Source organism: Silurus meridionalis, chromosome 29, assembly GCF_014805685.1.
Source record: "Silurus meridionalis isolate SWU-2019-XX chromosome 29, ASM1480568v1, whole genome shotgun sequence".
Taxonomy (NCBI): Eukaryota; Metazoa; Chordata; class Actinopteri; order Siluriformes; family Siluridae; genus Silurus; species Silurus meridionalis.
The window spans coordinates 2,229,692-2,246,201 of NC_060912.1; the positions used below are offsets into that span (position 1 = coordinate 2,229,692).

Sequence of the window (16,510 nt, forward strand, 5' to 3'; positions counted from 1 at the left end):
TATATATATATATATATATATATATATATATATGCTGTATAAACAAAACTATTAGAGACGGCTAACTTTTTCAGTTATGTAGATCTTTCCTAAAAAGTTCCAAGCTTGTTCCAGCTCCATAAAGATATGCTTTACATGGGTCGAAGTGGAAGATCTTGAGTGGCCTGTTATTGAGCCCTGACTTCAACCCTTCTGAAGACCTCAAAAAGAACAAAACTAATTTTTAGCTTAGGTGTCCACAAACCTCCAAATAGTGTATATATCGATAGTATTGATATGCATAAGCAAAAGTTGGTCCATTCAGTGCATAGAAACGTATGTACAATGTTGATAAATGAGGTCTCTCTGATCTCGGGATTCACTCGAAGACGTAAGATAGAGTCAGGAAGACGAGCTCGGGCTGTTGCTTTAAATTTATCAGGCTTATCTCAAACTGCATACGCCTTTTCTTTGGCCGAGAAACAGAGGGAGACATGCCTCAAGCTGTTAGACTGCACCTCTACATGCTTGTGTATCAGACACTAATAACTTTAGCCTACCCCCCATTATGAGGTGTAGAGGTTAAACTAAGAAATGTTCGCTCGAGGGGTTGGATTGAGAAGGTCGGTATTTTCTGACGTTATATTTTACTCGAAAAAAACAAAACATTTTAGTACTGATAGTAACAAAGGGGCTTGGTTTAGTTTTTTTTTCATTGGGCTGTTCAATGCATCCTTCAGATACTGGAAATCTCATTAAATGCAATGTGAACATGCCTGACCTCTTCCTTTCGTTTGGCTACCCGAACCTTCTCCTTTGAACTCATGATCGGTCTTGGTAAAATGCATCTTGCTGTTACAGCACAAGCTAGAATCGCCAGTCGGGATTCCAATATCGTTTGCAAACACGCCTCTCTACCGTTTCTGCAGACCTATCAAACTGTTAAGCTTTATGTTGTACCGATAAAGCTGATCAGACACTTCTGAAGCTCCTTTTCACTCCCCCCCGCTGCGCTGAGCAACCATCGGCCTTCTCTATAATGAGTCTTTTCAGACAATTCTGGAAGTAAACAGCATGTACTCAGGGAAATAAAAAAGCAACGATACTCAATTCTTATCCCTAGCGGGCGCAGGGTATCGACCGAGTTTAAGCAAAATTCAGACAGAACTTAATTAAGGCTATATTTTTTGAACACTTTGTCCAGGAAAAAACAATCACACAAGGTTGCAATCCCCTTTATACGTTGTAAAATGTTATGCAATACTGTAAATAAATTCAAATACTAATCCAAAATGTATGTGCATATCACAGTATACTGTATCTTTTAAGGCTACTGGGAATTTTTTTATTAATATCAAACAATAAACCTGGTGTTGCTGTTGTGAACAAAAGTTTGTGGACACCTTACCATATATACCATATGTGCATGTCCCATTCCACTTTTATTCCCAATTTGCTGTTATAATTATGTTCACTATTCTGGGAAGATGTTCCAATAGATTTTGGAGTGTTCTTGTATAGATACTGGTGCTCTATAGCAGGCCATGCAAGATCTTCTAAAACCATGTAAAGCATATCTCAATGGAGCTGTGTTTGTGCATAGGAGCATTGTCATGTTGGAACAGGTTTTGGTCTCCTAGTTGAAATAATTGGAAAATTTCATCTTATGCAACCATGTGCCCCATGTTTCTGGTAAATCTTTATGGATGGATGGATGGATGGATGGATGGATGGATGGATGGATGGATGGATGGATGGATGGATAGATAGATAGATAGATAGATAGATAGATAGATAGATAGATAGATAGATAGATAGATAGATAGATAGATAGATAGATAGATAGATAGATCTCCCTAATTTTTTTCCTATACAATATTACACAATATTATATTCCCTATACAATTGTGGGAACAGTCTGTAGAAGAACCACATATAGCTGGAAAAGTCAGGTGTCCCAATACTTCTGCCCATAAAGAGTGTGTGTTTTAGCATTTAAGTCTGTTTTTTTTTTTATTATTTTTTTTTGAACAAGTTAACACCCATACGCTACATGGACACGTTCACCTTAAAAGGCACTGAACAGAAGTCCTTAACTTTAGAAAGAGAGAGAGGATGAGAGAAATTTATGAGACTGTCCACTGACCTCCCGAGACCACTGCAACATATCATCAAGCCTTCAGCCGTAAACCGATCAATAGAACGAAGGAGTAGCAAAGTGACTTGGTGGTCGTTTACACAATGGGTCCACTCAGGACCTGATATTATTTCGGCGGTGAATCATTTTCAGCACAGCAGTCGCACTGACACTTGCTATTCGGGCCAAGCGTGAGGACGCCGCTGATACACGGGTTTTTAAACACAACGGTTTCTTTACTGACTTAAGAACAGCCCACAATTTAATATACTGCAGTCAGACGTTGAACAAACATGGCGGCCTGGAAGATTATAACAGAAGGTTGCGAGTTTTAAATTTAGCGCCACCAAGCTGCCGCTACTGGGCCCTTAACGTTCAATTGCTCAGAGATCATTGTGAGTCGTTCTGCTGTAAATGCACATTTAAAAGGAGTTCTGTTACTACGCTAATGTTTATTGGTGCATATTTTTCCAAGTATGGTAATTGCGTGTGTTGCTAATAACTATAATAGCGTATAGCTATAGTACTAAGCCAACTGACTTGTTGTTAAGGGCCCAAACAGGATGTGTATGAATTCATACCATACAATAATTACATTATATTAATATTTTTAGCACTGTAATACTAGACTTTTACTAGCTAACAGATTTTCAAATAGATTGATACATTTTTTGGTAATTTCCAACTTTTGGAGAGAGTTATCATGCTAGAACTTGGTTGAGACTTAGTACATAGACAATCATGTGCCTCTTACAGTAATGTGTGGCAAAAGGCATATATATGGGTGTCAAGGCCAGGGTTCATATATTCAATATGCACATCTGCCACGTATGTATGGCTAGATACAACTCTGTTTCTAAAAAAAGTTGTTACACTATGTCAACTGTAAATTTAAAACAGAATGCAAATCTCATAAATCCATATTTTATTCACAATAAAACAAAACGAACAAACAATAAACCATGGCAAATGTTTAAACTGAGAATGTACACCATTTTGAATTTGATGGCTGCAAAAAAAGTTAAGACAGGACCATGTTTACCACTGTGTAGCATCACGTCTTCTGTCCGTAAACATCTGATTTTAAGCTGCTCAACAGTTCCGGGTGTCCTTTGTTGTGTTTTTCGTTTCTTGATGTGCCAAATGTTTTCAAATGGTAAAACGTCTAGACAGCAGGCAGGCCAGTTCAGCCCCTGTATTCTTCTACTACAAAGTCATGCTATTGTAATAGATGCAGTATGCAGTTGTCTTGCTCTGAAAAAAAGACATTTTGTGGATCAGTTCATCAAATATAAATTTCAAATGGTAAATTTAGGGTTTAAACATTGGATATTTTTTTAGATGTTCTATTGTGCATAAAATACGGGTTAATAAGATTTGCAAATCATTGCATTCTGTTTTTATTTACATTTTACACAGTGTCCCAATTTTTTTTTTATCTGGGGTTGTATATTAGAATTATTACTAGTTAAATGACAATAATCAAATATACGCATATTGTATATTAATTCCATATTCATATCTCCAGTATGTCACTCCCTATTTCTGTTTGATCACCTTTTTTTCAGGGCTGTTTTTGTTTCTTCTGAAACTGGAATCATACCTCGTTTTGTGATGGAAGATAGAAGCTATGAGTTCATCCATTTCTTTGAAGCTTAGAGGTATAACCCATCAGCTGGCTTCAGACTGTCTTTACACTCATTCAGTCTGAGAGTCGTTGGTGATATCTGCACTTCAGAGAGCAGTGGAGAGATATTTTCGCTGAAATTTTCTGTAACATCAGGGCTAGATGGATACCTGCTGACTTCGATAATCACGCTAAGGAATAGAGTCTTCCTAGCATGTCAAACAGGTCGCTGTCATATCTCTGGAATATTTGTTTTGTATGGACCAAAATGTTCTACATGTTCTAGGTACCTCAGTGACACTCCCTATGTATGTAAAGAGTAAACGCTAGAAATTCATCTAAACGCAGCCAAGTGCATCCTTTTCCTAACTGAATTTTAGGCTGCATCACAGCTTGAACACATTTGGAGGAATAGTGTTATCTGCCCTCTTCCACATAAACAGATCAGGCATAGCATTATGACATCATAACATTAAGCCCAGTGATTAAATAACACTGATTATCTCTTTATCATGGCACTTATGGGTGGGATTTATTAGGCAACAGGTGAACATTTTGTCTTTAAAATGGGTGAGCGTAAGGATTTGACAGATTGTTATGTCTAGACGACTGGGTCTAGACGATGTCTAGACGACATTGATGCATGTGAGGAGCGAACGCTGGTCCGTGTGGTCCGATCCAACAGACGAGCTCCTGTAGCTCAAATTGCTGAAGAAATTCATGCTGTTGATGTTCGACGAGTCACGACTGTTTTGGCAGCGAAAGGGGGACCAACAGGTGGTCATAATATTATGCCTGCTCGGTGGCCAAAAAGTTACATCGCTGTGATTGACACAGAACAGAAGGAATATCATACATCCCAGAGCATGGCTGTAGCATCAGTCCCGCTAACTCCACCGGTGCCCCCGAATCCACCTATGAAAACTCTTAGAACTCATATTAATCATATCTGAGTTGGTTAGAAACACATTATCTATTGCATTTAGATAATGGATTCATAGTTAATTACATTCCTAATAAATTAGAATCTCTATTGCTTGCTCTTAACCTCTATCTTGATTAAAATTCCTAGACTACCTGACAAAAATATGGTTTGATTCACATTGTTAGCTGTACTGTGCTGGTGTCTTCCTATTTAGCGCCGTTAGCAAGGTTTCTTATTGCCACTGTTGCCTCTGGTTTGTTCAGATTTCAGGAATGATTAATGAGTACCGATGAATATTTGATGAATATTTAAATATGTCAAATAAATAATATGTCGCTTGTTTCCTTCATAGGTCAAATGTTTTAGCTTAATTTTATTTATAGTTTCTTCTGCAGCTGATCATCCTTCAGGCCTTTTTTGGTAATCTCATAATTAAGGAATTCATCTTCTTGAAAGCAAAAAGAGGTGAGAGGTAACTTTATAGAGTAGTGTCCTGGTTGACTTCAAAATAAAAAAGCCGAAAATTTGACAACGATGCAAAATGATCTCTTTGTCTGTCAGTTTTCCTGAGCAAGATATTTTCCTCCCAAACCCTCAGGTTGCTGTGTTAGCAGAAGAGGGATTTCAGATGTCTCAAGTTTGAGAAAGAGATTTATAGATCTTGACAAGGAGAACCAGGTTGGAGCTCCAGCTCTCTCATTATTCCTCCTCTCACCTCCCTTAAAAAACCCTCACCGAGTTGCTGGCTCTCTCGGTTACAGCTCCGGCGTTTGACACGCTTCTCATCTATAAACGTCTAATTGACAGCGGCACTCAGAGCCACACTGAGCTAGCATGGAGGCACGTAGCGAGATGAACAATTTTTTGAGCCTATCATGGTATGTGTTGACCTAACTGTAATCCCTAGGTGGCGTTGTAATGTAAATCTACCCTGGTTTAAAGTCTTTAGATGTATATTTCCGGGTTTTCGTCGTGCGGTTCTACCGCCGAATCCCTTTGCGCCTTTACTAGCTGTATGACAGACAGCACTTTGGCCCACGACGGTGTGTGTCAGTACGAGTAGATCAATCATGTACCGTCCACCCATCGATGGAGTGTCAAGCCAGCTGTCAGAGGCCTTGTCTTCGGATTATGGAGTGATTCTTTCAGACAGCAAGAATTTATTTTCAGCTTCGTATCTGAGACGTTATCTGTCTTCCCGGCACAAACTTTGATCGCTGCAACACATTTTTGCCCTTTGCTCAGGTCTAACATTTGACAGAGGTGTCCTTAGCTAGATACTCAACTTCCACAGGAAAACTTTTATCATAGAAAGTTCAGGACATTGCACGGGTGTCTGTCTGTCTGTTCTTTTTTTTTTTGTCTGTCTCATTTTATGTCTGTTTTATTTCAATAGGTGTGCAGTGTCCATCTATGCAGGTTGAAGACTGGAGGTTTTCTCAGACAGCCAGACACAACATCACAGGTACTGTACGGTGGGCCAGGTTATGGAGTTTCATTTAAAGCAGGGTTACGATGCTGATTTTTGCTGACACATTATGGACAAAAGTTTGGCCATAATAATATACGTGTCTTTTTAAACATCCCATTTCGCATTTAGTCCACAGTTGCTGTTATATTATACTGAGATCCCAGTTCCACCAGATTTTCAAGTGGAGATCTGTGATGTTTTTTACGCTGAGGAGACCAGGGGTGCGGTCAGCATTCACATTCATCCCATTCAGGTTCAATAGGGTTAAAGTCAGAGCTCTATAGCGGGAGATCTTTCACTCCAACCCAAGTAAACCATAATTTCATGGAGCTGGAGCTTCTGGGTCTATGAATTTAAAGGAATAATTTTATGCTCCAACATCCAAAGTCGTTCTATACAACTGGGTGCCTCCATAGTTTGTTGTAACAGTTTGGGGAAGAAATTTCAAATTTCCCAATAGTTATGTCTAAAAAGTGTTCTAGTACAGTATATGACTTAGCATGAATGGTTTCTTAGCATAGATTTTGGTTTATTATACATAATATCCTGCATAATTTAAAATCTCCCATTGACACTTTATAATATTAGCATAATATTCTGTTAGTCTTTTTAGGCTGCTAACTGTATTTGATGAGCATAATGTAGCTTAGCCCTTTACACATGATGGCTTGGTGTAAATGATGTTGTAACTCACAACCTGCAGTTTTCAGCTAATTAGCAATGGCTTTGGTGTTAATGAATACTAATGAAATGCGATTCTGGCTTTTTAAACTCCAGACAAGGCTTAAATATATTGTATTTCTCTCTAATTGAAGTTGGAAACATAAATTTCAGCCTGCAGGGCCTCTCTGTGATGATAAAATTACTGAAATATATTAGCAGCAAAATAGTCGAGGGTAAAGACTGGAGTGAAGCAACCTTTTACAATCAGGTTAAACAGGATATTTTGGAAATGTACAAATTGTGAGATTATTTATTAGCTCCTAAATTTTGTTTTCATTGCCTGTATTTTTCTGTTGCATTTTGACATTAAAAAAAGGCTATTGAAATGCTCAGAGCTAGGAAAGCTAGCTTAGTCAACAGTGAATATATTTCACAATGGCCTACTACTTTTTTATACAGTTTACAACCAGCAGAATACAATCCAGACACAGCTTTTAAGGAATCTGAAGTACGCTTATACACATAGTTTATTTATTTATTTATTATTATTATTACATTTTTGTTCACCCAATATACAATTTATAATTTACGTCTTAGCCTCGAGTAATTGTATTAATCTTTAGTGAGTTTTTTCTGCCTTTATATTATTGCTTGCAGTATTAAGTTGGTAATGTATTCAATTACTATTTAACTACATTACTATGATGTTTTTGCTCATAACGGCTCAAACTATAGGTGATATAAAGCTTGCTGTACAAACAATGGGCAAATTTGTTCAAATACAATGCCCATCAATCTTTCTTTCGGCTTCTCCCGTTAGGGGTCGCCACAGCGGATCATCCGCATGTTTGATTTGGCACGTTTTTATGCTGGATGCCCTTCCTAACGCAACCCTCCCCATTTATCCAGGCTTGGGACCGGCACTAAGAGTGGCTGGGGTTGGTTCCCTGACCGGGGATCAAACCCGGGCCGCAGCGGTGAGAGCGCCGCATCCTAACCACTAGACCACCAATAGTTTTATCATTTTTGAGAGACACTTCCTTTTGCTTATATGCAACAATATAAAAACTTTAATTTAATTGAAAAATCCTGCCTTAGCATGAATAACAGCTTTACACACTCTCGGCATCTGGATGGTTCGTTCCTCCAGTAGATTTTAATTTAATTGACGACTATTTTCTCTCTAAATAACACAGACTTTGGATGTACACTTTCGACTCATCGTCTTCAGACAGAATTACATGGTGTTAAATTATGAAATGGTTACCATGTTGGTTCCATTCACTTGGACTAAGACTTTAACCTTTCCTGCTCCAAAAAACTAAAATCATTAAGCTTTCACCTCCATGTTTGAGTGTGGGGGGTGAGGCAGTCTGCTAACATCTTCTCTCCTTGTCTCAGTCTGACTCAAATCAAGAGATGTCAATCTGTCAACAGTTTTTGTCAGATTTGACAGTTTTATATATACATGCTTAAACGCAAAACCTTTATTAACGACGTTCTTTCTTTACTTTGATAATAAACTCCACCAGAAAATTATTCTTAATCACTAAACATTTGTTTTACTGATCCGCCAAGTCTGAAATCGAGCACCAAAACCCGCCATGACGCACACATACGGCGATTAAAACCGTCCGTGTGGAAACATAGCTCGAAAGCTGCGTTTGGCCTCCTGATGATTTACATCATTTAATCACCGTAATTACTTTAAAACATTTACAAGAATATTTTGTATTCATGCTCAATGTTGAGTTCGGTTTCATGAATAATAAACATACATTTGCATAAAGCATCAATATTCGTTCATGTCCATGTTGATTAGAGAATTTAAAACGTCAAAAGTATTAATTTAAGGTACATTTAGAACAGATACAAATGTGCAATTAAGTTGGGATAAATCACAATGAAATGTTTTGATCGATTGACAGCCCTATTACATATATTTTATTTAATATGTATTTATTTTGGTCATATTTGAAGGAATATTAGAATAAACAAAATGTTATTAGAAAATAAAGAAATTAGGGAAAAGTAAAATATAAGTTTGAATGATGTAGCTGACTATAGACAGTGTTTCCTATCACTATTGTGATAGGGTTTATAATGAATTAGAAAGAAAGAAAAGAAAGAAAGTTTTGGCACTCTTAGTACTTCTTCAAGCACTTTGACTGTCTGAGAACCTACAAACGTCATGTGATGCATTTGAAAATGTACATTTTGTTCTCTTGTGGAGAATTTCTGAAGAGAGAGAGAGTCATTAACTCACGAAGAGATCAGGGCAAGATCACCTAAAGACAAAATCCCTACATTAAAGGCTTTTCTGCTCCACTTGAACTCCGTCAGTGACACTCTGCATGGTGGCTGTCGTGCGGCAGCCTGCTGATTGATTAGCCTGCTGGATGTTTAATGAATTGATCAATTGATTCGCAGGTTTCAATCTGGTGCGGCGCTTTTCCCTGATGAAGAACAGTGATGTGAAGAAGATACGTAACCCGCGGGGGCCTGTCATCCTACGCCTGGGAAAAGTTCGGCTCATCCAGCCCACTGAGTAAGCCTTTAATCTCTCTATCTCTGTCTCTTTGTCTTTCTATCTCTCTCTCTTTCTCTCCATAAAACATTATGAGATTCCTTTGCTAGTTTCTAGGAGTTAGCATTCACTAGCCAATAAAAGCAACTGCTGTAACATCAGTCGATGCATTCCCAAAAGGGCAGCATTTGCGTTTGTCTGTTTTCGTCATTCGCTTTTCTTCTCTCTTTCACTTATCAATTGCGAGCACAGCTGTACATGTTCATAACTTCCACAGTAATAAAACACGCCAGCACAAGCCTGTCTGAGTTTTAAACCTGGCCATGACAGCTAGATGTTGATTAAGAACTTTGGCCCTAAAGCATGGAAAAAATATTCAAGCACTGGGACAACCATCTGGAGATTGACTCAGCTGCACTCCTTCCAATATTGTACTTCTGGAAATCAGACTGGCATGCTCACTTAGCTCTCTCCACAGCCCAGGGTGGTAAAATGTTTTATTAACAATAATATTAAAGAGCCATCATTTTTTCTTTTTTGGTGTGACCATAAACCACGGTACAATTTAATACGTTTTATGGGCTGCAGCTTTTTTGAACCATGCGTGCACTTGAATTGGCATAAAGAAAGACCTAAAAACCATTTAGCTTATGTTTGATGACTGAGAGGACACTTTGGGGATGTAACTATACGAGAATATGTTACTTTGAATAAAGATAAAACATTGTGTATTTGTTTGTGATTATAGGTTCAAAGCTTGAATGTCCTGATTTATTAAAATAAATTTACACTACTGCTTGTAGAATGTATAGTATCATCTTTAGTAGCTGAAAGGTCCAGGGCCACCAAGGGATGGTTAAAATGTAAAAAGAAAGTCTTCCATGCACACTTCGAGACTAACTGTGCTAACCGCAACGAGTTGATCGAGGTGTTTCGAGTGGCTTCAAGAGCAGAAGGACATCACCGGAAGATTAACGAGCTCAACCCTCCCCCAAAATGTTGATTCCACCATTTGGAAACTCGTGCATAATGATCATCAGAAAACAATCTGCATGGTCTCACTTTCGCACCCTTCCTACTTCCAGATTTGGCTCCTCCTGTCTTCGCTCTCTCCTTTAAGATTCAGCTGAAAAGTCGCTGTTTTGACGCCATTGCGTAGATCCGGAACACATTCCATAAGAACACTGGGTTGCTCAGCAAAGAAAACTATTTTGCAGGTGATAGTGTGTAAACATAGATGAATATAGTACTTTTTGATACTACCACCTATTTCCAGGGATGTACATTCCTACATTTTCCAACCATATGTGGTTCTTCTCCAAACTGTTACCAAAAACTTGGGGGCACACAATTGTCTTCAGGTTGTTGTAGCATGATATTTTTACTTCACTTGACCGAGGAGACTCAAACCTGTTCCAGAATGATAATGCCCCATGCACAAAACCAACTCCATGAAGATACATGGGTTGGAGGGGAAGATCTCCTAACTCTAGAGCTTTAACCTCAACCCAATTGGGATGAATTTTGGAAGCTGATTTACCTGATTTCAGGTAATCCTGATTTTAACCATCCTGAATGTAGAATGGGATTAAAAAGGACATTTTATGGTCAGGTGTCCACAAACCTTTGCCAATATAGTGCGTAATTATAACACAGGAAAAGTCATTGCTGCAGATCCAGACGACAGCGTTAAATCTCCCATAATGCACGTAATCGTTTTTGTTTTAAACGTCATTTTGAGACAAAACAATAAAAGGAGCTTAAAACATTGGCCACAGATGAAACGCTGTCATGCTCTTTTAGACGCATCATCACCTTCAATCTGTCATGTATATCTCATGCTGTTAGAATTCCAGGAAAGCGCTATCGCTGGAAGGTGAAGATGTTTTGAGGACACAGAGTTTCAGCTGGAAACTTCCCTCCTGCCTTCTTTTTTCCCGTTTTGGTCGGTGGATATCAGAGCGTGCGATCTGACAGTTTATTGGGGTATGATGACGACTAGCCCTTGGCTGACTTTTGTGAGAAAGCTTTCAGGCAGTCATAAATAAATATGGAGATGAGAGAGAAAGAGAGTGTGGAAGTGAATGTTTATTACCTCGGCTATGGTATTGAGTCAGATGTCGAATTCTAAAGCGATCTGCTCAAGTTCTCATGGATAAGTATACCGACAATCGCGGTCAAGTACCGTTTTTATTTAATGAGTTTGAACGAATCTGGCAATTTCGAGATGCACCAAATAGGCCAAGCGAAGTGCAACACAGCAGGCCTTGGGATATGTATTTAAAATTTGGCTTGGTAAACGCAACTACAGTGGTCCCGGAAGTCACAGAGCCTATGTTCCGAGACCCCCCAGCAAATTCTGAAAATCCGCAAATTTTGGATGCACCCCTGCAGTCTATATGGTACCTTTGTAAATAACTTTTTTCGGCTTCTCCCGTTAGGGGTCGCTACAGCGGATCCTCCACACGTTTGATTTGGCACATGTTTTTACACTGAATGCCCTTCCTAACGCAACCCTCCTTATTTATCCGGGCTTGGGACCGGCACTGAAAGTGGCTGGGGTTGGTTCCCTGACCGCATCCTAACCACTAGACCACTAGGGAACCTTTGTGAATAATGTTAGTTATGTTTCAAATGAGAACCTGCGAATTTTTCTGAGCTGCGAAGATCTTTAGTGGCCTGACTTTACTAACATCCTTGTAGCTGTAGCTGAAATCTCAAATCACCTCCAGAATCTGATGGAACATCGTCCCAGATGAGTAAAAGTCACTATAAGAGCAAATAATCGGGACTAAATGTGGATAAAAAGGATCACATACGAATCTTATGGTCCACTTTAGGTGTCTACTATAATTCTAGTAGTATGCAAAAACACAAAACAAAGAAATAAAACACAAAGCATCGGGGAAACCTTGATGATGATGAGGAGCATTAACCAATTCCAAAAACGTGAAAAGACAAGTGCTGGGAAAGGTGAGATTTATATAAGACATTGTGATCCAATTGTTAATGATCATTGACATATTATTAGGTCACGTGATCTTGCAGTGTTTACAGTGGTCACCACCAATCTGTACTGCTGGGCCCTTGTGCAAGGCCCTTTACCCTTAACTGCTCATTTGTGAGTGGCTCTGGATAAGAATGTCTGCTATAAATGTAAATGTTGATGAGATGTCCTCATATGGTCACTGCCGAAATCAAGTTTTTCTCCATGGTTTTATGAAGATAAATGCACACTAATGGTATAGCACATCATTACATATGGTACAGTGTTTCAGCAGGACAAGTTGTACGAAAAATCCACACATTCTCGGCTATGTTCAGGCACTCGACATCATTAAAAATAATCATCAGGATTTAGTGGCTTGAGGGGGCTTTCTGGTTTCGGTGGACAGGATTACCGATTCAGGAAACAACCATTGGCTTGGATTGTGTCCTAATTGAATTTTTTGTTATAAAGCTAACAAGGAACAACATATCGCTGAAAATTATAACATATGTAACATCAGCCAGGTCCACTATTAAATAACAACCTGTTGCCTAATGGTCCGAAGTGGTGGAAGAAGCATTGAGACTCAATTGTGCGACTTGTAAATATATGGAGGACCAGAATATAAAAGTTGCAGTAATGACATGTTTTTATGTAAATATACTTATATAACGGAGACATTTCTGCCTGGAAACATCATTCCGTCTGTGTAATGTCCTCGCGTCTGTGTACGATTTTTGGCTACCTGGGGTAAAATATGATAAACGTTGTATGGTGGGAGAATTTTAAAGATGGCTGTTGACCTACGTATGTCTACTGACGAGCTAATAATAATGCTACATGAAATAATTTATCGTGAATTGGAGCTAAAAACATTGAATACAATGTAGGCAAAAAGAGCTAAACGGAATACCAGTATTTTGTCTAGACTTACTCTTTGGCTAGCCCTATGCTAATAAGTGCTTCCTTTAAGCTATATTTAGCAAAATTAGCCTCCCAAGTTGGTCTCCTTTCCTTAGCCATGACCTAAGCCATATTCTTTATTGTTCTTCTCTCAGTTTGCAAAAAAATTTGTCAATGTTCGGCATACGTTTGTTCCAATATGTATGACTAATGCTAAGCAGTTTGCTGATTCATTAACCACAAATAAAATATCCTGAAGATAATATTATATATTGCAATATTTGTAACTTATTCCATGATGGTAAGTCATTGGTGCGATCGATCAGAGCGTGGTATTTATTCAGTATTACATATGAACTCATAGGGTTTGAAGCATAGCTTTGAAGAACCAATTATACTACAATTTTCTACAGCCCACTCACCAGTTAACCCTCAGCGCCCACCTTTTTTGTCTGTTGACGACCTGCACGAGCGACCGTAAAGTCGTGAGTTCAAATTCAGGACCCCCGAGAGACCGGTTGAGTGAAAGACTTGTGATTGGTCTTCTATCGTTCTTGTAAGTTAGTTTGGATAAAACGAGTATACAAGTAGAGCACTAGCACACATCATTAATCAATGCTGTCTCAATGTCTTGAAGTCCCTTACGTAAGTATTTACCCCCTTGAACTTTTCACAGTTAAAGCTGCAACAATCTGGACTTTTTTTAGCCATTTGTTATTGTGACTCAAAGGTTAATTGTTGTTCACCCTCCTGGGTCAAACTATAGCTGCAGATTTGCAACCTAACAAACAAACTAGCATGCTATACCCACTTGAATTATGTTAGCTGGCATGGCCGGCCTAGTCAGTTATAAATGGATCATTACATTGGCGTTTTTAGACTGAATAGATGCTGTGTATAGGACGATAGATGTATACTGATACAAACTACTGTATATAGTCAGCAAATTCTAATCCCATTTTAGAAATGTAATTCACGACAAGATTAGCAATACAGGTACTCACGATGGAGATGTGTTTCGACGAAACACGTGTTCCGACGAAAACTCGAAGTCGAAATATGTCCTAGCCTACCCTGGATTCTTAAAGAATGGTAGATGAGTCTGGAATAGAATACTGTAATTTTGTTAATAATTCAACATATTACAGTATATTATTTAGCAAAACAGAGCTTATTAAACTATGTATAATGTATAAACTATACAGTATATATATACGCATGTGCCGGTGCGGGCATGTGGAAAATTGGGATTTGAAACACCAATAACACTCAAAAAATACACGCTTCAAAACCAAAACAACTGAACTCTGTCAAGCGCTGGTGTCGTGCCAGGTGGGAGATGTGTACATCCTATACATCGGCCCAACGTATCGTTCGAAAATGTAAAAACGCTGTAAATCATACAATACAAATTTTTTCCGTATAGCTACCATCGTCGTGACACGTTTTTTTTTTTCCCTGAATAAAATATAAACAGGTATAGGTAATGAAGTCAAACATTTCAGACCATACCCATGACTTACATTTATGGCATTTAGGAGACACCCTTATCCAGAGAGACTTACAATTGAGCATATGAAGGGGGGGTTGAGGGGCCTTGCTCAAGGGCCCAGCAATGGAAGATTGGTATTGGTTGCGATTTAAACTCATAAGTTTCTGATCCAAGTCCAATGTCTTAAACAGTGATCTACCCACTTTCCCTAGTGCACCTTCTACAAATATGACTGCGTTTTTCCATTTCCATTTATATACAACCGGGTCACATGGTCACACGGAGTACCACATCCTACGCGAAATTGCGATTCGTTACCTGTCTGCTGCGATTTGGACTTTCTTCACAATAACGGCGAAAGTGCGTTCGGGTTGCTGTTTTCCCTTGAAGGCAGAAAGTATGTTTTTCACACAGATTGTCAAAGCGAGCGTTTGGTCCTTGTGTGCCCTTAACGTCGTTGGACGACAGAGTGCTTTATCAAGATGCCATCTTTTACAGCGAGGCTACAGAACGCCGAGGGTTGAGGGGTGTGCGAAAGCTGCGGGGAAATTTACACAAAACTCAAGTAGGCTGACGTTTGACACTATATGAAATCCCTAGCTGCAGACGGACGCTTGACAGGTAGACGTACACATATACACACACACACACACACACTTGCACACACTCACACACTCTTTTAGCTATTAGGCTGTCTCTCAATCAGGATGGATTTTTCACAGCCTTAGATGTCTTTCCCATTTGAAAGCTGACCTCTCGCTTTCTCTCTCGCTTTCTCTCTCTCTTAACACTCATGCACACACACACACACACACACACACTCAAAATCCACCTTGTCTTCTAGACAGGGCCTTGGAGAGCTTGTGTTCACAATTCATACTGTCAGACGTGTTTACCTTACACAGGATACAGCCTGCATTAATTTACCGCCGTTTGACTTTCTTCCCCCCCACCACCCACTCTTTTCTTTTTTTTTTCTTTTTCTTTTTCTTTGGACTTTCAGGCTGATTATAAACAAGTGGTTCACTTGAATTTTGGCCTTCAAAACCCCTTTTGTGCGTGACTACTTTTTTTCTTTTTTTCGTTATCCCAGACTGTCATAAAGGTGCTACCCTTTCGTGTCATTTTTCCTTGCCTTTCACTCGTTTAATTCTTGAGTTGTGTGTATGTGTGTGTGTGTGTGTGTGTGTGTGTGTGTGTGTTTGAGAAAAAAAGAACAGAGAGACACAGATGGATAGAGAAAAATATATTTGTTTGTCTGTACATCTGAGCACAAAAGGAAGTCTGAAAGGGGTCATAAAGGAATAATAGTGTCAACAAACAAAAGTTTGGGAAAATGAAAAATCACACCGTTTCTTTCTGTGTGTGTTTTAAAAAAAAAAAGAAAAAAAAAGAGACCTCGGTTGGCAGCTACTCTGTTATTTCCTTGGATTCCTTCAGTGTGTTGTAAATCACTGTCATACTTGTCTGCTGTAAAGACATGAACCAGCTGCCTGACTTCCATGTGACGGTACTTGCCTGTGTGTTCTGGTTACCCACTGTGTGTGTGTGTGTGTGTGTGTGTGTGTGTGTGTGTGTGTGTGTGTGTGTGTGCGCGCACTTATTTATGCATTCCCTCACCCCGTGACCCATGTACTGAGCTCGAGTTTACTGTGATTGCAAGAAAAAGTGTGTTTGCTACAGCAAACACATTCTCACAATGTAGCTAGGCATGACCTGTAAAGTCGCATACAGCAATAGGAATAGACACGAGGTGGACCAAACTTGTGTTTCTTATGAAAACCAGGGTCAGAGGTC

The 16,510-nt window shown here is 39.0% G+C and overlaps 1 protein-coding gene across 1 annotated transcript in view; it reads left to right on the plus strand.

The window, feature by feature from the left end:
- The window catches only part of col16a1 (collagen, type XVI, alpha 1), a 98,294-nt gene that overhangs the window by 12,981 nt on the left and 68,803 nt on the right, over positions 1 to 16,510 (plus strand). The window contains 2 exon segments of the mRNA XM_046843798.1: positions 6,065 to 6,133; positions 9,233 to 9,350. Coding sequence (XP_046699754.1) covers positions 6,065 to 6,133; positions 9,233 to 9,350 — 187 coding nt within the window.